This window comes from Egretta garzetta, unplaced genomic scaffold (genome assembly GCF_000687185.1).
Source record: "Egretta garzetta isolate BGI_Z169 unplaced genomic scaffold, ASM68718v1 scaffold323, whole genome shotgun sequence".
NCBI classification, from domain to species: domain Eukaryota; kingdom Metazoa; phylum Chordata; class Aves; order Pelecaniformes; family Ardeidae; genus Egretta; species Egretta garzetta.
Window position 1 is genome coordinate 2,819,457 of NW_009259435.1, and position 26,424 is coordinate 2,845,880.

Consider the following 26,424-nt stretch of genomic DNA (forward strand, 5'->3'; position numbering starts at 1 on the left):
GGGGTATGAAAACCACAGCACCTCTCTTCTGCCGACGGGGGAGCGGATGGGGCTCTTGGTTTTCTGCTGTTATTAACTGTTGTTGTTCTGTGAAGTCTCTCCTGTCGTATTAATCACGTGGATGCTGTACGTTCTCACACGGCAGAAATCAGTTCGGTTATCCTGGAAGATGTTATCCCAGCTCTTTATCATTTCCTTTAAATCCTCCCTTGCATCGTACAGTTCAGGAAGGCAGCTTGTTGATTAAGGCAGCGCCATTTTCTTTAACTGTGGAAAAGTACTCTAAATGTAATGTATTTCTGCAGTGGAAAGTGTTGCTAGGACAAAAACTTCACCTAACACGTGCACTGAGGAGTGAACCGTCTTTTAAAACCTTTGGACTCTGAAATGTTTATAAAAAGGATAATATTATTTGAAGTTGCGCCAAGTCAGGTTTAGGCTAGACGTTAGGAAAAACTTCTTCCCCAAAAAGGGCTGTCAGGCTCTGGAATGGGCTGCCCAGGGAGGTGGTCGAGTCCTCCTCCCTGGAGGTATTTAAAAGAAGGATAGATGAGGTGCTTAGGGACATGGTTTAGTGGTGGGATGGCAGGGTTGGGTTAAAGGTTGGACTCGATGATCTTAAAGGTCTTTTCCAACCAAAGCAATTGTATGATTCTATGATTATTTGAGGGGCTTTTGCCTCACCTGAGCTTGTTAGCAATGTTGTGTTCCTCTTGGAGAAGAATCTCTCTGGAATTTCGGTTACTGTTTGGTTTAGTTGTTGGCTGCAGGCACAAGGGCTTCTGTTTGCGCGGCGTCTGCTCTCAACACGTACTGCATTGGGTTTCCTTGTAATTTGCTTTCAATAGATTTCTGTGTGAGGCGCATACGAGTCTGCCAGCCTCCTCCCAGCGTGGTTCAAGTACGTCGCAGAGCTTTTACCAGAGTCATTTGCTGGTAATGAATAGAAAACGCTGGCGGTTGCCGGAGTGGGAGAACCGAGTACGCAGGAGGACAATGTGGCTTTGGGTCCACGTACTGAGTCTACGTTGGCAGCTGTAAACACTGACAACCAGGCGATCGAGGCTAGGAGAGAAATTCCTTGCTCCCACTTCACTAGCTCTTGCTCTCGGACTGATTTCCCAAGGCGAGGGCTCTTCTGTGACCTCTTCGTTGGTTTTAGCCCTCCACAAAAAACTTGTGAAGGCTGGGTTTTACACGTGGCGGAGGTCTTGCTTTCTGCCCGTTGGTATTTCTATCCGCTGTGTGACCTCATTGATCACAGACACCCAAAACCAGCTTTCAGTTCGATTTCTCGGCTGCTAGAAAGACATTGAGGTGGCGGCCCAGTGGCGACAACCCGCGCTGTCTCTTGCTGTGGTTAGGGATGAGAGTGAAAATGGGGAGAAGCAGAGGTTATCACACATAAGTTGTGAAGGGGGTAACAAAAACCATAACCTGGCTTTGTTAGCTCTGCTGATTGCAGGACTGGTTGTTTTTCTACGTACGGGCTATACCCGCATCAGATCTGTAATCCTCCAGAACCTGTGATCGTGACTTCCCTTTCAGCATGCTCTTTCTCTTGAAACACCCCAGAACGTTTGATAGTTTGGGTTATAAATCACCCTTTAGAACCTCTGTAGAGATCTGTCATCCCAAAGATAACTGCAGAGAGGAGAAAATAAAGAGGTAGGGAGAGAAATTCAGGCTTTCGTGCCAATGTGATAAAGCTGAAACGTGCTCAGGGTGCTCAGATTCCTGTTCCTTCAGAAAAGGTTTCTTTTACCTTCAGCCGTCAGTTAATGGGGTTGCCAGGTCCTGTTAGGGCAGGTCTGGGACTCTGTATTAGCAGAGAGTAGGGTAAGCACCTTGTCCAGAATTACTCACTTTTTGGGGGTTGGTTTGCCTTTCTGCAGGTGTGAGTCACGAGGATGGAGCCAGACTCTTCTCAGTGGTGCCCAGCGCCAGGACAAGGGGCCATGGGCACAAACTGAAACACAAGAGGTTTCAGTTGAATGTGAGGAAAAACTTCTGTACTTTGAGGGTGACAGAGCCCTGGCCCAGGCTGCCCAGGGGGGCTGTGGAGTCTCCTTCTCTGGAGATACTCAAAGCCCACCTGGACGCTGTCCTGTGTAACATGCTCTAGGTGATCCTGCTTTAGCAGGGGGGTTGGACTGGATGATGTCCCAAGGTCCCTTCCAACCTTTGCCATTCTGTGATTCTCTGAGTCAGGTGCCTTGGGTTCCTCTGTGAGTTTCTAACTTGACTCCTGGGTTTTCTTTTTTTTTTCGCCCTCTATGTTAGTCGCCTGTCCTGGCTGGAAAACTCTGGAGTTGGCTTTTCCTTGGATTATCCCACCATAAGTTTACATGCTGTCTCCAGGGACCTGAACGCCTACCCATGGGAGCACTTGTACGTCATGGTGAACGCCAAATTTGAAGGTATGCCCAGAGCGCTGCTCAGTGTTCCCATGCAGTCCTGAGCGGCACGAGTTTCTCTTCAAAGAGAGTAAATTTTGTTTTTAAAAATGATACTCTTTGTTCAAGTAATAGCTTGTATTTTTGTTTTCATTTCCCTGAAGGATAGTTATTTTAGAAGTATAGCTGTGCCCTTGTTTAGAGTCACTTCTGTATTGTTCTGCTCTCAGCATGTGAGTACGTACAAGCTGGAGTGGCAAAAAAAAAAATGGTTCTCTGCTCTCTTACGCTCATTTTAAGCAATTTAGTTCCTCTGCAGTCTCCCCATGATTCCAGCTTAGGTATCAGTTTTGCTTTATTGAATTTGTGTTAATGTTGCTACCCTGTCCAGGCTTTATGAGTTCCTGCTGTTTCACATTAGCCTGCAAGCTTGCATTCATTTTCTCCCGCAGCTTGCTTAAAAAAAAAAAAAAAAAAAAAAAAAAAGACAATAGCTCATGTTACCAGGCTTAATGGATCTTTGTAGGTTTCCCACAAAACCAACCTTTCAACCATTCTTGCCTTGACCTAGAGAAAACGAGCTTTCTATTTCCTGGTTTGTATGAAGACTTTCTATATTTTTGATATTTTTGCCATCTCAATTGAGGAGTCATGAGTGTTAAGGCTTGAGCAGATCTCCTTTCCCCTTCCTGCCTACGAGCCGTTGTAGTTAAAGGTGAAAATCTGGCGTTTAATTTTTCTTTAGAGAGTCTACATGCTGAAAGTACTGACAAGACTCTGAGGAGGTAGAGGCGTTTTTAAGCTATTAACACTCTTCATTATTTCCTTCTCTCGTGTTACTAATATTTTCTGACAGTCTATCACTACAAATAATAAGAGAACGCGTATGCACACTTCTTGCTTCCTCACTTTTCTTTAACTGTGTTTAATTCTGAAGTAAACTGAGCCTAGTTTGAAGGAAGAATTTATTTCCAGCTTTTAATTCATTCTGATAATGGCGTTTGAAAATAGGGATATCCTCTGATAGTTCTTTTATATATAAATCTTTAATAGACCCATTTTGGGGTTTGTGGTTGGTTTTTTTTCTTATTATATGAACTCTGGCTACAGTAAATCTTCCACAGCAAGTAGGTTTGTTTAGTTTTCAGGTCTCTCCCTGGCCTGGGATTTTAACTGCTGAATAGTGTTAAACCCAAACCTCTCCGCTTCTTTGGCTGCGGGAATCTTCACTTCTCAGTGAGGCAGGGTACATTTTGTTCTGCCTCTGGAAGTTTTTGTTGGGCTCTGTGTGTGTGTATGTGCCTTATCCTCGCCCCTTTTTTTAGAAAAAGGCAGTCAGAGGTTGACTTCATTGAAAACAAAGAGCTGGAGTCAGCAGTGACAAGCTGTGCCTGCGGGTGTCAGCTGGAAAAGGATTGGGGAGCTTCCTTGGACACTTCGTTTTTTGGGGCAGCTGGCTGGCAGCTTCTTGGCTTCTTCATATTCTTGGTGGTGCCAGTTTTGTATGCGATAAAAGCTGCTCTCAGTGGAACAGCCTTAACTGTATTCCTATTTCTCTAGGAGATAACTATGCGCTCTTGAACCTGTCAGTGCAGTGTCCCCAGCCACGGAGCAATGAACTGTAGCCAACTTCTTTGTGGTTTTTATATTTATGGAAAGCAAAACGTCACGTTGCTGCTTACTTATTCACCCGCGTAGCATATGGAAGTCAGGAAGCTTTGCTAGCAGTGGTCATTGGTCCTGGGTGCACTTTCTACCTCTGACATCTTTGCTGGCTGGCTGGGAACGTCAGAAATCGAGATCTTCTGCAAACATCACTGTCCTCTGTGAGAGGCCACGCTGGAAGCACGTTGATTTCGTGACAGTAGCATTAAGGATCCGTAAAATTTACGTGATTTAAAAATACATACATAGCGTCGTGCAAGTAAATGATAATGATTGTGAATTGTGGGGGGTTTTGAGTGCAGTTGTTTTTAATAAGAATCAGGCAGTTTTCCCAAAGTATGTGAATACATCATGTGACCATTATGGAAATCTGCAGTCCTAAAATTATAAAGAGAGAAGTTTTCACGTACATTGCAAGTGTTGTCAAGGTGCTGTGAGAGGACCTCATATATCCGTAATGTGGGTGGGAGTGGGTTGGTTTGTGCCTCTCACAGGTCGTGTCCAGGTTTCTGATTTGATTACGTGTGCGTTCCTGAAAGAATAAACAAACGTGACTTTTTTTTGGACCAAATAAACATGTTTCTCTAAAATCTTTTCACTTCCTAAAGAAGAAGAGACAAAAGAGGCTCCCGTGGCTGAAGGGGAGGAGGAGGAAGATAGCGATGACGATGTTGAACCAATTGCAGAATTCAGATTTGTACCTAGCGACAAATCAGCCTGTAAGTGAAGAGGGAAATCATGTTGTGGTTTAAAGTCCTGGCTATGCGTGGAAGGCATCTCTGGTCTAGAGATGTAAATGATGTGATCCGTTAGTGTCCTGCCTTGATTTCTGTGTGCTGAGAAGAAGAAAGCAAATTGTTTTATCTTGCTTCAAACTGGAATAGTTCAAGCAGCCGCTTCTCACTGAAAATTCCAACGGTTTAAAATAGAGACTTTTGAAACGCATGACACAGATAAACTTATCTATATGCATTTGCACAGAACTTGCATGGGAAATGTCTTTGTAATTACAAATTCAGTGATATTTGAGTCAGCGACGGCTTGGTTAGGAACATGCTAATGTCCAGACGTTACCACTGGAAAGCAGTCGTATCCTGTCCGGTTGGAGCTTACAGTTGGATCCAAGTCTGTATTAGGTGCTGCAAGGAATCCTGTAGCAGGTAACCACAGACTGAATTGTCCAGAGATAAGGCTTTGTCATCAGTGAAATAATGGAAAAGTGCTGTTAATAGGATAAAGCACCAGGCTGGATCTGGGAAGCGTAGTTTGTTTCTTGCACGGCTGCTGGCTGGGTGATGTTTTCAAACACGAGTTCAGCAGTGGTTCTTGTAAAGGAATATTCTCAATATCTCTGATCACCTGGTCTGGGATTTTTTGCCTGTTGTTGTGGGGTATCGTTGGAGAAACGAGAGAGGTTTGTGTTTGTTTGTGTTCTTACAGTGGAAGCCATGTTTTCAGCGATGTGTGAATGCCAAGCTCTGCACCCAGACCCAGACGATGAAGACTCAGACAATGATTATGAAGGGGAGGAGTATGACGTTGAGGCCCATGGTTTGTAACAATTGTTTCTTTTGCAATACCTACCAGCACTTGGGTACCTGGAACTTTTCCTACAGTGTCTGTTATGAGAATGTTTTGCTCTGTTAAGAAATTCATAGAAAACGTTGGGAAAGACCTCTGAGATAATCAAGTCCAACCGTCAACCCAACACCACCATGCCTACTAACCCGTGTCCCGAAGTGCCATGTCTTTTGAACACCTCCAGGAGTGAGGACTCCACCACCTCTCTGGGCAGCCCGTTCCAATGCTTGACCACTCTTTCAGTAAAGAAATTTTTCCTAATGTCCAATCTAAACCTCCCCTGGCACAACTTGAGGCCGGTGCCCCTCGTCCCATCGCCCCTTCCCTGGGAGCAGAGCCCGACCCCCCCGGCTCCCCCCTCCTCTCAGGCAGTTGTCCAGGCTGAACCCCCCCAGCTCCCCCAGCCGCTCCCCAGCAGCCTGGGGCTCCAGACCCCTCCCCAGCTCCGCTGCCCTTCTCTGGACACGCTCCAGCCCCCCCAGGTCCTTCGGGGAGGAAGGGGCCCAACCCTGACCCCAGCACTCGAGGGGTGGCCTCCCCAGTGCCCAGCACAGGGGCACGGTCCCTGCCCTGCTCCTGCTGGCCACACCACTCCTGATACAAGCCAGGATGCCGCTGGCCCTCTTGGCCACCTGGGCACCCTGCTGGCTCATATGCAGACGTCTGTTGACCAGCACCCCCAGGGCCCTCGCTGCCAGGCAGCTTTCCAGCCTCTGTAGGAGGCTGTAAAAGACCTGTAAGGTCACATCAAGCCCAACCGTTCCCCTACCCCTGCCATCCCACCCCCAACCCCTGGCCCTCAGCACCGCCTCTGCCCGGCTGTTAAATCCCCCCAGGGCTGGGGACTCGACCCCTTCCCTGGGCAGCCCCTTCCAATGTCTAAAGAACATAAAGCAGTGCTTGTGATCCCCCCGGCTCCCCCCTCCTCTCAGGCAGTTGTAGGCAGCGATGAGGGCTCCCCTCAGCCTCCTCTGCTCCAGGCTGAACCCCCCCAGCTCCCCCAGCCGCTCCCCTTGGGCTCCTTGTCATCTCACCTAAACATTATGCCACAGGCCCAGTATAAAAACTCAGAAATCTGTAATTAACCTGTCGCAAATCAGTGGAATACAGCCGAAACGTTTTTCTCGTTCTCAAAAGGCCCAAGACACAAATATCAGCCTTCCCTGTTCCCAGTGGACGTGCTAGCACACACTTAGTGCCCATGCTGTGGCGTGGCCCATTCACATCGCTGTGTGTATTCTGTAACTGATGTGAGCAGCCTTTTAATCTCAGTCAGTTAATCTGAGCATAACTCTTCTAGCTGTTGTCCTATTCCTCCACCCCTGCTTGATCCAGGCTCCTAAACTCAGGTCTGAAAAAGATCAACTTATTTTTGCAGAGCTAGAACAAGGCGACATCCCGACCTTTTACACTTACGAAGAAGGATTGTCGCATTTAACTGCGGAAGGTCAGGCCACCCTGGAGAGGTTAGAAGGCATGTTAGCCCAGTCCGTCAGCAGCCAGTACAACATGGCCGGAGTGAGAACAGAAGACTCGATAAGGGAGTTTGAAGGTAAGAAATGCCCTTTTTTTTTTTCTTTTTTTTTTCTGAAGAATGTATGAAAGCAGTGGTTCTCCAGTCTGGCTAATCCATAAACACCAGGACTGTGCGAGCGTCATGCCGTGGGTGATACCTTACCACCTTGTGTGCCTCCACGGCCGTTTTATCTTTGTTCACGAGCACAGGTTATAAAAATGCCTGTGGCCCTACGGGCAGCATATTGCCTGCCGCGGTTTGAGGGCTGTTATGTTAAAGAATGAGGACTGCAGCGTTAAGAATTCTTGATTCTTACTGGTGTGATTTCCTGGAAAAGTGGTAGGGTGAGGTTGATGTAGTGTTTAAAAAAAGTAAAATTAAACTTGTCAGTCTGCGCTGGGATTCGGAAACAATTTCTACTCTAATCAGGTAATAGTATTTTTCTCGACAATATCCTAAATTGTAGGTTAATAATTCTTTTTACAGAGTTCACTGTGAATTCAGAATCATTGAAATGTACTGGAGCAGATTAAAAAAAAAATATTTTCTGAAGGATGCTGTCTCTCAATGCTGTTGGTTGTTCAAACATGTATTTAAGGAGTAAGGTTTCTTTTTGTCAGGGAAAAGCCCAGTCTCTCAAATTTTGCCTTTTCTGCTTGCTCTTTTCACTGGAGCAATACATGGACTGGGAGAGGAACAGGGAAGTAGTGGCCCGACATCTCTGAAGGATGAAAACCGATGCAGTTGAGGATTTCTAGCTGTCAGCTTGCCTAGAATAGTCAGCAGAATAATAACTAATCTGTTCTGATCCACATGGATGATTTTTTAATCTTTGCTTTGTCAGCTGTTTACAGGTTCTCTTTGTTCCACAACTTTGAATAAATTTATTTTAATGTAAAGTTAACCCTAGGTGATAGACTCCTGTTTTAGCAGTGCCCTTCATCTGAAAATTTTGTCAGGTTTCTGAACCCCAAAATTTTGAAAACTAAAATAAATTGAACAGCAAGTATGTCACGTGTCTCAAAGCCATCTTCACCCATTTTATTTGCCTTCCTAATCTTATTTGTTATGGTTCTGCTTCTTGGTTTGCTACAATTATTAATATCCCCAGGGCTACTCAGTTTCAGAATTCTGTTGGGTTTTGACGTTGTAGCATAGAGCAATTGTTCCCTTTTTCAACTTTATGATGGCTGAGAGTGGTTTCAGAACAGGACCCAGCCTCTTTCTGTTACAGCATAATTTCGGCTATTAAAAGGAATCCTGCCATTTGTTACACCAAAACTACCTCTAAAAAATGAAATAGTTTAAATACGGTATTGAAGTCTTTGAATAAGGTAGGGTGAGATGAGGTCGTAGGGAAGAGGTGATGTCTTTAAGTGACTGAGTGATGGAGCTGGAATAAGCCCACGAACTTGTGAGCACATCAGCTTCCTTAGGCCGCTTTCAGAAGTTCAGCAAAGGAGTTTTATGCTCGGGCCACCTCCTGTCAGCAGAGGGCACTCGCTCTCTGTCTCGTGAGAACGTCATCAGCTGGTGGTGGTACATAGGGTTGGCTGTTGTTTTTCAGATGGGATGGAGGTGGACATAGCACCAGTAGTTGCGGGGCAGTTTGAAGACGCAGAAGTCGATCACTGAGGAGGACATACACTGCTGTAAGTTCTTCTGTCTTCCAACACCGATGCTTTTCCGTCCTGCAGAGCCTTCTGTCTCTGGAGTTTGTGTAATGCAAATAATCCCAGATCTCCTACGGGAGGTGTCTTGTGATATATGGTGGTGAAACACTGGAACAGGTTGCCCAGAGAGGTGGTGGAGGCCCCATCCCTGGGAACATTCCAGGCCAGGTTGGACAGGGCTGTGAGCAACCTGATGTGGTTAAAGGTGTCCCTGCTCCCTGCAGGGGGGTTGGACTGGGTGACCTCTAGGGGTCCCTTCCAACCCAAAACATTCTATGATTCTATATCAGGGTGATGGTGATTTAGAGAAGGAACAGGTAGCTGTATTCATCACAAGTATGGAAAGATGTTCAATGATCTGTCCAAAATTGCCTATCCGCGTAAACCATCATGCCGTGTGGGTAACCTGTGTGGACTTGCCTGTCTGGAAGACGTGTCAGCCCTTTGGCAGATTTAAGAATTGTCTGATCTCAAAGACTCTTAGATGCTGATGTATAAATGGTGGAGCTGTTGCTGGGAAGTTACTGTCCTTAGTATCCCTTATTTCGCCCGTAGTGTGCGAGATTTCCTAGGCCTTTCAAGGGGGCAGAACGCAGCGCCCCAAGTCCATCTCTTTGCTGTAAGTGGAGCTGGAACAGTTCCTGGGAAAGTTACCAAGCGATCTGGATGGGATTGTTGTCAGAAGTGCACAACTTAAGAGACAACACCCTGCTTCGGTGGTTGTGCCAGTGTGCCCCCTCGCCTACCATCACCTGTCCTGTGATTCCAGCCCTGCCTCAGCAGCGCTTGCTAGTGCAGAGTTTGCACGTGCTGCTCAAGCAGCAGTGCGGTGTCCCTGTTCTTCTGCCTCACTGGGAAGTGAGACTGCCAGCTCTCGCCTTGAAGTGAGCGTGGAACTGTCCCGCTCGACATGCCGGAGAAAACAGTTGTGGGCAGACAGCCAAAAGCTTGGGGGAGAAAAAAGGAAAGGGGCAGGGGAGGAAAGGGCTACAAATAGGAGGACAACGTGCTGGACAAAACGAATGGAAATGAGTCAGAAGTAGTTGGTTGGGATTACAGGGTCAGTGAGGAAGAGGCTGCAGTCCCTGAGAACGGCTGTGGTGGTGCACATCTGCTTTCCCCCTCCGGTGCTTGTTTTACTCTGTTGCTGTTACTACTCCTGCAGTTCTGAACGTCTCCGAGTGCCCTGTGTTCACTCACTGATCTCAACCACTCGTCCTGAATTAGTATTTATTGTTTGGTGCAAGAGCTCAAACTCTTCTTCAGTTGCTCTTCCTACCCTGGGAACGACTTTGCAGTACAGGAGAGGAGCTCTTCCAAAAAAAAAAAGTCAAGATACTGCTTGCCCCACCACTGAATGGTTATCTTATTTGATAAAGGATACATTTTGAAATTAAGGGAAACTCTTCAGCCATAGATGGGGCGGCTCTTAGAGAGTGGAAAGCTTGGCTCCGATGACTCCATCACCAAGGTGATTTTGGTCTGTGCTTTATAAAAAAAAATAAAAACTGTGCTGTTGAAAATTGAAATTTGGATGCTTATTGTCCTGGTTGAAACTTGAGGAAGATTAAGGAGAGTTAGTAGCTGGTAGCACATCTCTAAGGAACCTGAAGGTGCTAGTGGAAGTGGTGTTGACTGATCTCCTAGCAAAGCACAAAATACACCCTGTAAGGAGTAGCTTTGGTCAGTGGAATTCTTCCTGCTGCTTACTCCGTGCTTTCCACGGTGCGGCAGGTGGCTGTGGGAGATTAACGCTGTGAGAGGTGACTGGATAGGGAGTTCTGTCCTTCCGCTTGTGCTGATCAGAGCTGAGGAGCTGATCCCTGTCAGGGTAGCTCAAGTGATCTGCACGTGTGCAGTGTCGCAATGACATCGCTCCAGGTAGCGCTTTGGGAGCTGTGGGTGTGATGGGCCTCTTGAATGGAACCACCAGCCTGAGCGCGGTGATGTAATTTAATAAGGTCAAACCCCTAGGATATACGGAGGCAATAAACAACTGAGGGTGCGAAGTGACAAGAACAGCTCTTGCAGGTCTGGGCTAATCACCCTGCTAACAAGTTCCAGCATGAGGGCAGCTGGGTTCTACGCTCCGAAAATCAGGGGGGAGAGGGAGCACGCTGCAATCTTCCCGGGACTCTGTGGAGCAGCTCAGCCCTTGTAACCTTCTGAACTGCAAAACCGATCTCCAGGCACATCTTGTCAGCGATCCCATAGAGCGCAACGTGCTGCCCTGCCTCTAAAGCGATGCCCTTGTGGGACGTTCGTGTCGCACGTCGCTGCTCGTTACACAAATGAGATGTGACAGTTGCCCGCTGAAGCTCCTGGAGGACTCGCTGTGGGACATTTCCACTGGTCTTGTAACAGGCGGCGTTTTGTCTCTTGCATCACGAGGTCGCCGTAATTGTTCCGAAGCAGCTGGTGTGCCTGTGCGTAGCGGTGCGACGGGGTCTTCCAGGGCACAGGCGTGCAACTGTGGGTTGTAGGTGCGCGCTGTCCTTAGCTGACCTGAGTTTAGAGCGGCTGCCAAAGGCCAAGATGCTCGGCCCTTCTGAAAATTAGCAGGTTTGCAGTAAAGCGCTGTCCTCTCTGCAGACGACCGATAGCTACTAGTTTGTAAAGATTACGAAGTTTTTATTTTAATGCCAATTACGTAAACTTGGTGTCTTGTGTCTTTCAGATTCCTCTTGTGGCACTTCCAGAATAAGCTGTAAAACTGAAGGCATTGCAGTGACTATCGGATGTTAACCTTTCCTTTAATGACCTAAGCTTAGACATCTAGGCCTATAAATGCTTTTTATAGGTGTTTAAAACAGGGTTTGACATTTGTGACCACTATGGGGTTATTTAAAAAGAAATAAAAACAAAAAACAATAAAACCTCTTGCATCTAACACTTGAATGGGGCTAATCAGGGGTGGTTTCAAAGAAGCCTTTGTAGGAATTCTAGGACTTCAGAAATAAAAGTGTAAGTAGAACAGAATTTTAGATTGTCCTAGAATTTTCCATATTTTTGTACCTGTTCATTGAGTCGGTGGAGTAAAATGGAAATAGAAATATTACAAGCTCAGTTAAAAGGAAGTAAGGTCGGAGAAGGATGAAAAGCAAAGCTAAATTTAATGCCCCTCAAGTAACTGCTTTATCAGTTCAGCGCTATCCCTTTCATTTCTCTGAGAGCAGAGTTCAGGTGGTAGAGGAGGTGGAGTAAAGTCCTGAAAAAGAGAACTGTTTTGTGTCTTTGTATTAAATGGTAACAACATTGTTAAATAAACTAAGATTTTTTTGTATCTCACAACCAACTGTGGTGCAGCTCTGGGTCCTTTACTTCAGCAAGCGGCTGGCAGCTCCGAGTGGACGTGCCTTGAGTTTTAGCGCCCTCGTCTATAACAAAAAAAGTCCGCTGAAGCCATTTTCATTGTTTACCTGGATGTGAGAATAAAAGGGCAGAACATTTGCAGAGCGCGCCTGTAAGACAGAATTAGCCTTCTCTCTTCTACAAGAATGTCTTTCCTACCCCCTTTGTGTGCATATGTATATCTATTTATGTAAATGTATGCATGTTTTTGTTAGGGATACAGAGTAACAAAGGAGGGGACCGTGATGCTGGGGTTTGGAAAAATCTCCTGGTGAGGGTTTGGGACAGCGAAGGAATACTTAAACTCTACCAAACACCATAGTTTAGAAAAGAAAGCTCACGTGATTCTAAATCACCGTTCATCATTAAAACAGACTGGTTTGAGGTTTTTTTTTTTTTTTTTGGGTGCAAATTTTAGTTGTCGGAGGGTGGTCTTTCTGTTGTTTTTCATCTTAAACTGCAGACTGCCTGTCTCATACCCTGGCAGCTGGGACCCGCTCCCCTCAGGGTCAGGGTTTAGTGGTGGGATGGCAGGGTGAGGGTAAGGGTTGGGCTTGATGAGCTTAAAGGGCTTTTCCAACCTAAACCATTCCATGAACTCCAGAGGAAGAATTTGTTTTGTCCTAACGCAGAGCTCCAAATCAAGAGAGCAAGATTAATTCTGGTCAGGCAGAAACAAACCTGGATGAGGCCTGAAGAAGCCAGAAATGTCTTGTGTGGATTGAGAAGTTTTGTTTTTAATACAACTTTGTATTTAAGCTATGTGTAAATGTTCTGGGAACACTTATACTTCACAAGCATTCATTACTGTGAATGTAAAATACTGATTTTTGTCTGCACTACCCAACCCAGTTAAATTCTTCAGTTCCTAACGGTTTCGGTTTTCACTACTGCTACTTTTTTTTTTTTTGCCTTGATTTAGTCAATTTGAGGCCTGTCCATTTCTTTTGTTATGCCAGAATAAACAATGTAGACCTACAGAAGTCAGCTCTGACCTCCTTGCTTTATGGATTTTGGTTTTGGCAGGCTGTTGAAAACGACGTGGAAGTAGGGCCTCTGATCCAACAAATCTTGGCTGCCCGTAGGTTTGTATCTGTGCTTTCTCTTTTTCCCTGGCCACCTATTTTTATGCTCCTGGAGGTTTATTTTTGAGACCTTTACCCTGTGGGCCTTGTGGGCTCAAAGGTGACATGCAAATCAATTCATTAGGTAAGGCTCTGTAAGAAATGAGGCTAAAAACTGGGCTTTACACCAGTAAAGGCAAAGTCCCAAGGAGAAAAAAAAAATCTAAAAGGGACGGATCACTTTAAAAATCAGTAAAAGGGATAAAAAGCAAGAAAGTGACAGGTAGAACCTTCCCAAAGCATGTTTTAGAAGCAGCACATGGTATAAAAGTACATGTTTTGCAGAGGTCTCACGCATTGGATTGCTGTTCCAGCAGCTCTCCGTGGCCCCGCTATAAATAAGCGGATGAACGTAAAGCCAGCTAAAGGCCCGCATCTGGTCAGGCTCACGGTGGGGTGGGGCGTAGTCCTTGCCGTGAAGAGTTTTACCAAAGAGAAGTTAGCTTTAGTAGGCCTGCTCACACCAGCATCAAAGAGCTGCTGAACGATAACCCGGCACTTCTAGTTCTCTTCCGTCTATTGGCGGGCTACTTTTTTATTTTAATGACTGAATACGCAGTCACGGGTAAGATTTTTTTCTCTGAAAAGCACATTCCAACAGTAGGTTTCATTTTGCAATGTAATCTTAAAGGTACCTTGGAAAATTAAAACGAGGAAAAGATTTTTATTGCAACAGTATGAAATTACATGAAAATATTTACTTCCCGAATTCTTGCAAAAAAAAGAGCTGACAACAGTAGCTGCTTAAGACTCGGTTCATAATTTTACTGTGAAAACCCCCGATTCCCTCCCTTTCTCTTAGACTATGGTCTGCCAGGTGACTTGGGTTGAGGGGCCTACTACTGAGATCTTTGTAGAACTTGTTAACCATCTCGCCTTTCAAACCCAGTGCCAGTAAAGCGAAAAACTGAATTAGATCTTAAATTTGAAAAGTGTATTTTGGTATGTATAAAAATTCAGAGGCACCCAGGAGAAGAAACTCAGGAGAAGAAACCGAACTTCAGAGGATGGTCCCTGTCGGTGCTCTTCACCTCAGCTACTGCTATAAAGGGCATGTTTGTGCCACTTTGGGTACGCAGCTTTCCTGTGGTTTTAGCTCTGTTATTTATTCTCTTACATTGCAAATTCATTTATTTCCAGAAAAACATCTGGTAAGAGTTACATAAAATCAAGAACAAATCAAGTTCTGCGTGATTTATCCCTACATACTCTGTCAGTTTTACTATGTGAAGAGGCAGTGGTAATCTTGGATATAGGTTTTGGGTTTTTTTTTTTTTGCTTAAAATGCACTCTTATGTGTGTGTCTACAGAATTTTATGGTACTTTATTACCACTTTCCAACCAAGACAAACTACTCAGTGGGCTATACTGAGACAGGATGGGGCAGAGCCTCTGGAAAGGAAGCGAGGGGTTACTTACCTGCGCTCGGGTATTATTAAAACAATGCTGGTCCTACAGATTTTTACACTTTTGGTGTAGGGTACCTCTAGAACAGAGCTGTAGAGACTCTTCTAGGGAGCAGTGGAGCCTTTCTTCCTCTCGGAGGTACGTATATTCCAAGTAGGAAGATGATGAGGTCACTATAAAGAATGAAATCTTCAGCTCCTTTTTTGCAGGTACCTTCTATGGGAAGAAATCCAATAAAATCAAACCTTGAAAGGACTGGGTGTTTCTCTAAAATTAGTTTTGCATGCTGTTGTAATAAAGGTCAGCAAACGGCACTTATGGCTAAAGTGACAAAGTTGCGATGTTTTAACAGTCCTTCACATTCATATGGCTTAACTGAAAACGTCGGCAGATATTCTCAAAATCCCAATATGCTATTACAAAATAAGTATTTGAATACAAAGTGTTAAGTCAAATATTTCAAACGCGAAATCTGAAAATACAACTGAAAGGTGGCGTGGAGGTTGACATCAACAGTTTTCTGAAAGCTTCACGTTTGCAGATGTTGAAAGTATATTTTAACGTAGTACTGCTAGATTTCAGAATTGGATGTCTCAGGAGATCCGAGGAAGGATTTCATCCCATATGAAAGCCACAAGTATTGTACCTGAAAAGAGAAATTGCAGAAAGGACCTTTATTTAAATGTATTTGGACTTTTTTGGGGATTAGTGTATTTGTAACCCTGTATGTCCCTAGTCTGAGTTCCAGCTGGGCTTTGACATTCCTGATTTTGTTCCAAAGTACATGCGCAAAGTCTTTCTACTCCTCCTTTGCTGCCTGTCCCTGTTTCAACTTTGTATGTGCTCTCCTTTGTTCATAGCGAAGTGTCTTGTGTAGCCAGCAGGGAAAGGCTTTGTGTCACAATTCCCTGCCTAACTACAAGACAGATTGTTCCTGCACATCAAAATGTGTCACTGAGCTCTCACTAAGCTTTTTTGAAAAAAATCACCTTTCCATGGGATACTTCCGCCATTTGTGGCAGCTTCTGAGGGAGTTACTACTGACCTAGCAATTCCCTAAATAAGCAGAATTTTGTTCTCCTGAAGTCCAAAGCCCAAACAACTCTGCTATTTACCTTCCCAGTCTTCCTCTGGACCCTGAACTCTTGTGGCCACATTCACCACCCGTTCTTCCCTGTTTGTGAACAGGTCAAGTACAGATTACCACTCACTGGCCCTTCAGTATTTGAATTAGACTCAATTAGTGACAGTTTCCTAGGAACTTCCTGGATTGCATTCACTCACTGCCTAAGAGTCTTGCTCTGTCAGATGATGTCTGCATAGCTGAAAACCCCTAGGAGGACGAGGGTCTGGGAGTAGGAGACTTGTGCTGGTTATTTGTTGAAACCCTTCTTTTTCTACCAAGATGCTGATCGCTTCACTGCACATGGACTTGCAATTCTTGTTTCTTTGCTAGGCTTGATGCTTAAATATCCTGAACTTGATGGAAACTTCTGAATACCCTCTCTGAGCAGAAGGGTGAAAGTTTCACCTGTAGCCTTCTGGCCTTGCTTACCTCCTCCATTTATGTCTACTGCTAAGCAACTTCTGTGGCACTTATCCTGATGGTGAAAAAACATTTTCCTTTAAGGAACAGTATTAGCCTTTCTGGTAAAACTGATCTAAAGAAGTGGGCATTGATTCTGTTTTTATAGCATTATAAAACTAGGAGGATGCTGAGCTGGCCCCTATCCAGGAACGAGCATCCCCTTTTATTTGCCCTCAGGCCCAGTACCTTGTCACCAACTCTTCCATTCACAGCTGCCATCTCCCTGGTGCTGAAAGAGAAGCATTAGCTCGGTCCCCATCATTACTAATGGTATAATCATGCTTGGACAACTAACATGAATTTCTTTGGCAGTAAAACAGAAACTATCTTTGTTCCACTGGTACTTACTGCTTCTATGTTCAGCTTGCAGAATTCAGGCCTGCCTATGCTAAGTCATAAACACTTGCTGACATCTGTATTTACTACAGGAATTAGCTGGTTTAATGCTACTGGAGAATTACCCTCACCAGAACATCAGTGAAGCAGTTTTTAAAAATTAGTTCCTAACTACAGTTCCAAGATTATATTCATGAGAGACCATAAACCACTAGTAGGTTTGTTTATCCTAAAAGAAAACTTCCACTTCCTCCTCCTCTTGTCAAGGTGATAATCAATCTTCCTCTTGTTTTAAGTGTCCTTTCTAAGAAAATTGTTTTAAAGCTGACAGTCAAGAACTTGCTTATGGCTGGATTGGGGTATCTGTCATATACTGAATGGTCTCGGTCTCCTTGAGATCACACTGCACTTTGCACAGGCAATTTGAAGTTTCATGGTCTGCTAGTCCATGGTTCTGCATATGGTAGTTATTACAGCAAGTCGCAAAAAAACCTAAGAGGATCCTAAAAGAACTCCCCAAAATAACAACAAAGTAATTTAACCACCTAAGAAGCTGATGCTGGGAAAAGTGAGACATCAAATTAGCACATTACTATGACTCTGCCAGTTTCTAGGAAGTCTGAAACAGTGTTTCTGCTGACACATGGATTCTGAAAGTAATTTTTACAACTAAATTTAAAACATCCCTCCCCTCATTATCTACTTTTATGATTCTGCTAAGAGGTTCTTTTCACAAGATTTTTTTTTTATCATCGTTTAACAGGTCATTTTCCTAGACACTTCATCGTTTGGTCCAATTTTGGAATAAAAAATTCTATTCCTATTATTTTCTTATTCTCAAAAAGTATCAGAAAAAATAATTTCATGTTAGATTTGTAAATCTGCACTCCTGCATTCATCAATTCAGTTTTCAAATATAACTATCCCTCTATACTTTTCCTCAGATACCTTACATTTGTTTACAAGTCTTGGTTTCTAAGATATGGTCTAAATGTATCCACGAAGCTTCCTTGTTTTGTAATGAGATATTTATATTACCAATAACCTACTTGGCCCTTCAGGGGATCCAGACCTGAATCTGTAACAAAATGTTTGGCTGCAGTAGCGACGCTGCACAAAAAGTGATGTATCCTGAGTATTCACGTCTTTACAACTGCTTGGTCCCTCATAAATTAAGAGACAGTATTCAGTACATTCTGTATGTATTTTCTATATGTTAACCAACAATAAACCAACCACTGTTTATGGATTTTCACAGAAATGTAACATTACTCCCTAACTGCATTCTAAATTCCTCAAGTCATGGTTCCATTTGAGTTAACATCTGCTGATTTTCTTACTCAAGTCGAAATCACCTGAAGGCTTTCTGCAGAGCAGTTCTGCAGCATACATCACATCTTGCTAAATAAGCAGAACACGGTGTTTCAGAATGCCTCCTGTTTCTTCAGATCACTTGCCAAAATACTAAATCCCAAGTTATTATAACCCAGAAAATCTCAAAATGGTTATCAGGTTGAAATCAGTTAATATACCAGAAAGCTAAACCTGAATTCTGAGAAATATCATGTGTTCCATTAGGATCCAGGTGATGCTCATCAGCTTTGCCCAAGACATTTCATGAGCTACTATCTGGAGCAGGGCATGGGCTTTTATCAAGCTCACTCTGTTGTTCAGTATCCCATTTGGATGTCTAATTTAAAAAAATAATATTAAAGTGGATTTTAGTTGGACTAAAAATTCTGTCTCCATTTTTGACTGCCAGAGAGTCAATGCAAGTAAAGCATGCAGAGACATGAACTCAAACAAGAAAAACATTTTTTGTCATAACTGCAGCCCTTTGAGACGTCTCCTGGGTATGTTTCACGTACTGTTGTACCTTCATCACTCTTGTACCTTCTAACAGGATTAACAGTCATGAAAGAACTCGGGATTAGCAGACTGCTTCTTTATATACCCTCTGAGCAGAAAGCTCAAGATTTGTAAGGACTGACTGCGAACAATCAATGGCATGAAGTATTACAATGGAGCATAGAAGTTAAAATCAACACCTTCCAAATTAAAATGGTAATTTAAGTTGGAAAAAATTCAGTTACTAATATTGCTTATCCTTAAACTAAGAACAGATTGTTTCCAACAGTGATTGGGGGCCAAAACACAGAATGGGAACTGCAAAGTTTAGACATGATGGAGATGAAAAAGATTTGATATTACGAAAGTAATAATTGAGAAAACATATTTTAAGCACTTGTCCTAATACCTGTGGTTTGGTTTTTTGGTTTTGGGTTTTTTTAATCAAGCATCCCCATGTCCTTGCATACTGTCACAAAGCGAGACTAACCAGTATGCGTCTCTTTTTGAAGTTAATTGGGCTAATATTTACTTCCAGGTAGCCTCTTCTCCTTTTTAGTATTCTGCTAGAATCTACAAACAGGCCTTTGGTCAGTGTGAGAATTTGCAGCATACCTCAAACAGGCTGGATTTTAATACCAAGGCATAAAGTCTCAAACAATAGGCAGCTTTGAAAGGATCCAGAGTAAACAGCTGCTGGTTTATAACTAACTAGTTAACCCTCACCTAAACACTAACCTTTTTCTATTTAGAATTGTGCTGTTGTGGTTTTTTAGTAGGTGCATTTTCTTGCTCAAACTACCCCAAAAGTACTTAGACTTTGAACATGACATCTAAACTAAACAATTCTAAAACCTAATACGGTTGTTTCTTAAAATAAACTGGTCAAAAGAGTAGATATTATTTTGTGAATAACACTGGTGTTTAAAACTAAGCATTAGATGCTTGATTCACAAGAGTGTCACAGGTGCCCTACACAGAGCATTAAACAAGTTTAAAATACACAACCTACATTTGCAAAATGAACCCATGATTCTGAATGACTGCTACACATATGTTACAACCGACTATTTTCTGGATTTTATTTACAGCAGAAAATGAGCAGACTATCAAATAAAGAATAACTATTTTCTGATTTTTGAACCGTGTACTAAATAACACTTTCTCAAATACATAAAGTATTAAAAACTTACCTAAGGATGGTGCTATCCAATATACCAGTGAGTAACTCAAAAATTTGTCATAGAAACAATTTGCATGTAATGAAAAAGCCAGTGCTGGGTTAAATATTGCTCCTGTGAGATTTCCACCTGCAATAAAATGTAAACAATATGAAATCGACCCATCTTTTGTAATATTTACTTTAAATTAATATTGAAATGAACATACAGAATGCCACAAGGAATGCACAGCCTGCAATAAAATGAATTAGCAGAAACCATTTGAACAGATAGACTCTTCTGACGTTATTTACCTGATGATATGTTTAACAGTTTTCTAAAATGCCTTAAAATATCTGAAGTACAGGCTATAACCTCCTTTATCTCTTTCTAGCAAATACTCTTTGAAGAGGTGGGTTTGGCTAATGTTGAATGTTTCTATTGATAAAGCTGGAAGCTGTTTTACTAATAGTCTGTATCACGCTTCTAGAAGAGACAGAAATTACACAAATATTAGTAAACAAATACTGAGCTTTCATTACATCCCCATGTCACATGCAACACATAGGCAAGACAATGGAAAAAACTGTCAAGTGCTGTTCTTGCTGACCTCTGTACTTTCTTATTAGAACACTGATATTACCATATTAATTTATAGAACACTAAGGTTATCATATGGTAATAACTTGGGGAAAAGCCTTCACAATCATTCTATATGTTGTTTGAAGAAAATAAAAGCAAACGCCACTCCACTCTCTTGAAAAAGGAAGCTTAAATAAGCCAAGTGTCTTTCCTTGCCTCTGACTTCAGGTGTAAATGAAGCTGCCTAAACATTCTCAAAGTAACTTGATTGGAACATATTACATTTTGGAGTCTAAACTATAATTACACTGCAGATGAACCTGGAGGTAAGTGGTTTTAGTTCTGACATATGTTGTTCCTCTCATTGCAATCCTGCAGAAAAAATATTACTCATAGCAAAATTTGCTGTATTTCTATTACTTACTAACCACCCCATATCTGTTCTATCTATTAATATATTCCCATAAAATAGCATATAATTGTGTCTATTTAGTTTCTTAAAGCTTATTCTTGATTTTTCCCAAATAAGCTAGTATGAGCTTTGAATTCATCCTTTGTACAACAAATACCATGCTACTGTAATCCTCATTTGTTAGGAGCATGCAATCATTTACCCGAAGTTTTAGTAAGGTCTTTGTCATTCCCCTGTATTTCTCTTTCTATATACTCTTTATTTCTTTTACCATTATTACAGTTCAGGAAGGTTTTAATCTTTGTTGACCTACTCAGTTTTAGTCTGGTTTTACACTGTTCTCAGCAGCAACTCAGATTTACCGTGCAGTCTGTTACCCTGCACGCTGACACATTAACAACTTCCACTGTTGCCAGGAAGGCCATCTACAATAATTTACTTTGCTTTAATCTATTTAGGAATTCACTGCTTCTGTGTTTATATCCACAAACACACATTGAAGAGTAGACTTTCGCTCTCAGTAGGCAGTTGTTGTTTCTGAACATAAACATTAGAGCTTTAACTGCTGTGTTTTCTTCACTATTCATTACTAATAACTACTGGAATATCACCCATAGGCCAGGGCCACTAGTATAATCTTATTTTAAAACATTTATTAAACATCTCAGTCTTGTGTACCAGAAAAGAGAAATGATATTATGGCAAAAGAAGCGTACTTTTGCTGTAAGATCTTTGCTGTTGTACACATAAAAACTTAAAAAGGTAAAGTAATGCGTGCTCTACACAGTGCGTGAGAAAGTAATTTTAACTTTTGAAACTACTAAAGGCAAAACCAAAATAAGGAAGAAATTTGGAATTAAAAATACGTATGTCATTTTTACCTTGATATGTTAGGCTCAGAAACATCTAATCAATTCCATACAATTCTGACTTCATTGTAATGTTGCCTATAAATGAAAAAGCCCTCAAAAAGTGTATTTTTCTTCTTCTAATTAAATATTTTCCCAAATGAAATATCCAGAAATATTATTTATCAACATGTGTCCTTCTCTGGAGATATTCAAAGCCCACCTGGATGAAGTCCTGTGTAACATGCCCTAGGTGAACCTGCTTTAGCAGGGGGGTTGGACTGGATGATCTCCTGAGGTCCCTTCCAACCCTTGCCATTCTGTGATGTGTATGGTCTGCATCCTTAGCTTCTGAATCATTCCCTTAATATGCAAAGACATATTCTCTTTTTAATTCCATTCAGTAGAAGAAATAGTGAATGCGGCATTGGAGCTTATATGTAAAAAATTTGTGTAGAAATTTGGTCTGTGTAAGTCTATATGTAAAAAAATCCAAGTATCTTTAACTATGAAAAAGTAGAAGAAAAACTGAAGGGACAGCTTGTAATTTTTGAAAATACTTACTGTATAACCTGATGTTATTTGTTGCAGTAAGTTGCATGGCATACTTAAGTACCTTTTATGGGTACACACAACAGTGACTTATCAAAATTGATTTTAACTTAACTTAGTCAACCATATAAACATAATTTAATGCTTTTGAGCCCTGTATGTGTATCGATACATTTAGATGGGTGTAAGCCACGGGAATATGGCTATCCTTCAAAATTCTACCCAAACCAGATTTGATATGGAGTAAGAGAGAGTCCTTCTTGCAGTTCTTTTTCAGACCGCAATCGTTCCTCTTGCAGGATACAGCTTTCAAATATATAGCTGAACATCATTTAAGCTGAACATGATTTATGGAATGCATTATGATGTGCTATATAGGAGATGTGTTTCCTAACATTTCTGGTTCTTTCATAACTGTAATAAACCCGGATCCTGAAGGCACCGTTGATTTGGTTTTTAAAATCAGAGTGTAAAAAGAAATCATTAGCATGAATTTTATTTTGTAAATTTAATGCACCTTTCTGAGTTCCTAGCTAGAACACTGTATCTCTCAAATTAAAGTCTGAAAAATCGTTAGTCATATGATATTCTAAACTATTTCCTATTTTTGTAGGAAAAAGGAAGAGTGTTACCAGTTTGCCTAAATTAGCATTGCTTTGCCTAAATTTGTGCTGGTTGCCTAGCCCGTTGGTGCTGGCTGACCAAGAAAGATTCATTCCTCTTAAAGAAATGCTCAAGTTCCTTATAAACAGTTAAAGAAGAGGGGCAGGAGATTTCCTAAGAATGATCCAGCCCAGCTAAGTTAAGCATCTGCTGCTCTTCAAAGCCTGTAGATGAGAACTTGGCCTGCTGGAGGCCACTGTAACACCCAAATTGGAAGTCGCTCTTCCTACTGCCTGTAAGAAGCACCACTTCTCAAACCGGAGGTGGAAGAGACACGGCTGGGGCTACGCCACGAGACCCACGGGATGTACTGTAGGTCATATATGTGCACCAGCCACAGGTCGTGGCCACCTTCCAGGCCCTTGGCTATTGCCTCAGCTACTCGGTGTGCCGTCAGGAGGCCGCACCGAGTGGCGGTGGGAAGGGGGTCCCAATCAGCAGCCTTCAATGTGGAGAGGACAGGAGAATGGCGGATATCTTGGGGAACGTTTGTGTGTATCACAGAATCATAGAATGTTTTGGGTTGGAAGGGACCCCTAGAGGTCACCCAGCCCAACCCCCCTGCAGGAGCAGGGACACCGCTAACTAGATCAGGCTGCTCAGAGCCCCGTCCAACCTGATCTTGAATGTTCCCAGGGATGGGGCCTCCACCACCTCTCTGGGCAACCTGTTCCAGTGTTTCACCACCCTCATTGTAAAGAACTTCTTCCTTACATCTAGTCTAAACCTACCCTGGTTTAGTTTAAAACCACCTCTAAGGTGCCCTCCATGGACCTACCTAACCTTCCACTGGGAAAGTTCTGTTACAGTGCAAGCCTGTGACTTCATTACAGAAAGAAATTAATAGCAGCAGCCTGCTCCCACACTAGTTGTGTAACAGCTCGGCGATAGGAATCTTGGGGTTTATGCCCTCCTCTGCTTCGGGAGGGGATAAAACTAGGTTCAGGATCTGCTCTCTGGAATGCATATATATTTTTATAGTAGACTTATTCTAGATTAAAAGAAATGGAAAGAAAAATGTCCAGGTAAGCACAGGGTGTTCTGCACAAGATACAGGCAAGCTGTGCATGTGAAAGATGTCTGGGCGCAGCAGGTCTGACGTTCCCTAGAAGCACACGCAGATCGATTGCACTGGGTAGTCGTAACAAGTCCAAGTTCAGGACAAGGAAGGGGACTTGGTACACAGGCTTCTCCTGCTAGAAAAAGATATGAGGCCAGCCTGGCCAGCGACCCTGGGCATGGGTTCTTTGTATGAACTAGCAAAAAGAAAGGCAATGTGACACCTATTATTTATATGACTATTTGCTAAGCAGGAAAGGAATGTTAAGCATCAGGAATCCAGCTTTCTATGCTTGTGGAAGAGGTAGGATAATCTTTGGCTACACTTTTACTGAGCAATTCAGAAATACATGTAATGTGCTAAAATGTACTGACACCTTGCCTCTCCCTTCAAAAAGTAATTTTAGAAAGTAGTTCAAATTGCTAAGTTAATTCTCAGAATTCTCCATGGGCTTATTTTAATCTTTCAGGTATTAGCTAATTTCAGCTAAACATAATGAGTAAAGGTTTTTTCATTAATACATCTGAAAATTCAACTGTATTTTATTCTGCTAAATGCTATTATGTTAGCATAATACAGTTAAACCTTTTGGGCAAGATGCCAATGACATTCCAGATATTTGCGGATAAAAGAGTGATCTCCCTCTCTCATAAACGGGCACTTCCCTAGATGGCTTCCTCTGTGGTGGGGGCTGTAGCACAAGCAAGGAAATCTGTAACCATCTCTCTCTCACCTCCCTGCACCCCAAACTACAGAATCTCCTTCCCAGCACAACCCACTTCCTGCAGGACAGTCCCTCAAGTGACAAGTGACATAACGCTGGCACTTCACTGGGTATGGCACTTCACTGGGTATGGCACTTCACTGGGTATGGCACTTCACTGGGGACAACAGCAAGCATCAACAGTCAGCAGAAAGAAGTTCTGACTGACTCCCCTCACCTCTTCCCCCCTGTCGGTCCAGAGAGGCTGCTGTGCAGGTGACAATGCCCCAGCTCTGGGAAGCATGAGGTGACAGGCAGGGGCAAGGACATGGACACACGGCATTACAGAGACAGGAGACTCTTGTCAATGTCACGACACAACAGGCACTTAATTTTTTTCTTTTTTTACATTTGGTTTCATGAGGTATTATGTTATCATTTCTGCAGGCATTCTGCAAATCCCTGCTTCTGATTTAACGTAGTTAAATAAACTGCACTGATATGAATTATGCATTATTCAAATGCCCAACTTCCATATTACCGGTCTGTACCCTGCCCTTGCACAATCAGCGGTTTTTCCTGATGCAGACAGCGGTGCTCTTGCAATGCCACTTAAGAAATCAAAGCACATTGTATGAAATCTCTTGCGCTATATAAAGTCAGATTACAAAATGATCCTTCACTGAGATATCTTAACAGTATTCCGTGAAACTCTTAATGCTATTCACTCGTAGACGTGACATAATTTTAAATTCATAACTCATTTCATTCTTAACCCCACACCTGCCTGGAATCTAACCAGGCAAACTTTATATAAACTCCAAATGAACTCTGTGTATGTAGTACCAAAGACTTTCCTTGATGCGTTTTTTTGTACTCTAAGAAAAATAATTTTGCATCTTAACACTTTTAAGAAAATAAAAAAGCCTCCCACTTCTCTTACAAATTTACTGCAGGAAGAGATTAAAAAAAAAAAAAAAAAGACTAACCTGCATACACGAGCATGGTGATGAGAAGAGCAATCAAATGGACTTTGTATTTGGGATTAACACTTTCTGCTCGCAGGACGGTCAGCTGGAAAACGACGGAAAAGAGCAGTTCTATGCAGAATGCCTGCACCTCCGTAGTCTGCATGGGGTTGCTGCAGCCCTGGGAGGGTGCTCCAAAATGTGCCTCTGCCATCTCCAGGCTCCAGATAAAGCGCATAAACATTCTGGCAAGCGCTGCAGCCACGAACTGAGCACCGATCTTGAGTCCACCCATCCTGACCGATAACCCACCGCCCCACATGGGCTGCAAGGTGCCACAGGGATTGCATGTGCTGCCAGTCAGAGTCAAGCCGTGCAGGACGGTGAAACCGTAGGTGAGAGTCAGGGCGGTATGTGGCTTGGGCTCCACATTGCCGAGCAGGCAGAGCTCGTTCGTGCAGGCGCAAATCTGGAAGGTGCTAAACATCTCCAAAAGAAAAGTGCAAAGGCGCTGGTGGGAGCGCAGCCGGCGGCGGGTTACTCTCCTGCACAGCCCCACCGCTCCCATGATGCCGGCCATCAGCAGCAGCGAGGTCCCGACCCCACCGCCAGCCATGGCGGGAGTTTCACAGGCCGAAGGACTCGGAGAGGAGTTCACCCTGGTCCAGCCCCACCACCTATATGGGGAGAAAGAGAGCGGGAGAGGGAGAGAAAATGACCACCCTTTCCCTTCGAGGCAGGAGCCAGCTTCTTTCCCCACCTGCTTGCAGCCTGCCAGGCGTCTGACTCACCCTCCGCTTGACGGGGAGCAAAGGGCAGCGGCGCCCGGCTGGGCAGGGGTGCGGGCAGGGGGATCCCTCTCCCCTCCAGGGATGGGTTTCAGAGAAGGAAGCTCTCTCCCTGCGGTGGGAAAGAGGCACGGGGGCGGCGGGGGAAGAAGGGGGCTTTGCTCTCCCTCAGCCCCTCACGCTGACGGAGCTCCCCTCAGCCC

The 26,424-nt window shown here is 43.3% G+C and overlaps 2 protein-coding genes across 4 annotated transcripts; one reads left to right on the forward strand and one right to left on the reverse strand.

Annotated features, from left to right (window-relative positions):
* Positions 1 to 2,254: 2,254 nt before the first annotated feature.
* Positions 2,255 to 12,048, forward strand: CLNS1A (chloride nucleotide-sensitive channel 1A). The gene is made up of 6 exons (XM_035892676.1): positions 2,255 to 2,420; positions 4,670 to 4,780; positions 5,502 to 5,612; positions 7,021 to 7,194; positions 8,726 to 8,810; positions 11,509 to 12,048. The coding sequence occupies exons 1-5, from the start codon at positions 2,399 to 2,401 to the stop codon at positions 8,791 to 8,793; spliced, it is 486 nt and encodes a 161-aa protein (XP_035748569.1). The 5' UTR covers positions 2,255 to 2,398; the 3' UTR covers positions 8,794 to 8,810; positions 11,509 to 12,048.
* On the reverse strand, positions 11,684 to 26,418 carry AQP11 (aquaporin 11). 3 transcript variants are annotated; one of them, XR_004841765.1, is made up of 5 exons: positions 26,225 to 26,418; positions 25,455 to 26,110; positions 19,679 to 19,795; positions 14,726 to 15,359; positions 11,684 to 12,208 (listed from the first exon to the last, which is right to left on the reverse strand). XR_004841765.1 is itself a non-coding variant. In XM_009637136.2 (4 exons), exons 2-4 carry the CDS (start codon positions 26,047 to 26,049, stop codon positions 15,307 to 15,309), a joined length of 765 nt encoding a protein of 254 aa, XP_009635431.1. In that variant the 5' UTR covers positions 26,050 to 26,110; positions 26,225 to 26,418; the 3' UTR covers positions 11,684 to 15,306. The 3 variants fall into 3 exon arrangements, 1 of the variants encoding a protein (XP_009635431.1); XR_004841764.1 differs by having other exon boundaries at positions 11,684 to 12,250; XM_009637136.2 differs by having other exon boundaries at positions 11,684 to 15,359.
* Positions 26,419 to 26,424: the final 6 nt, after the last annotated feature.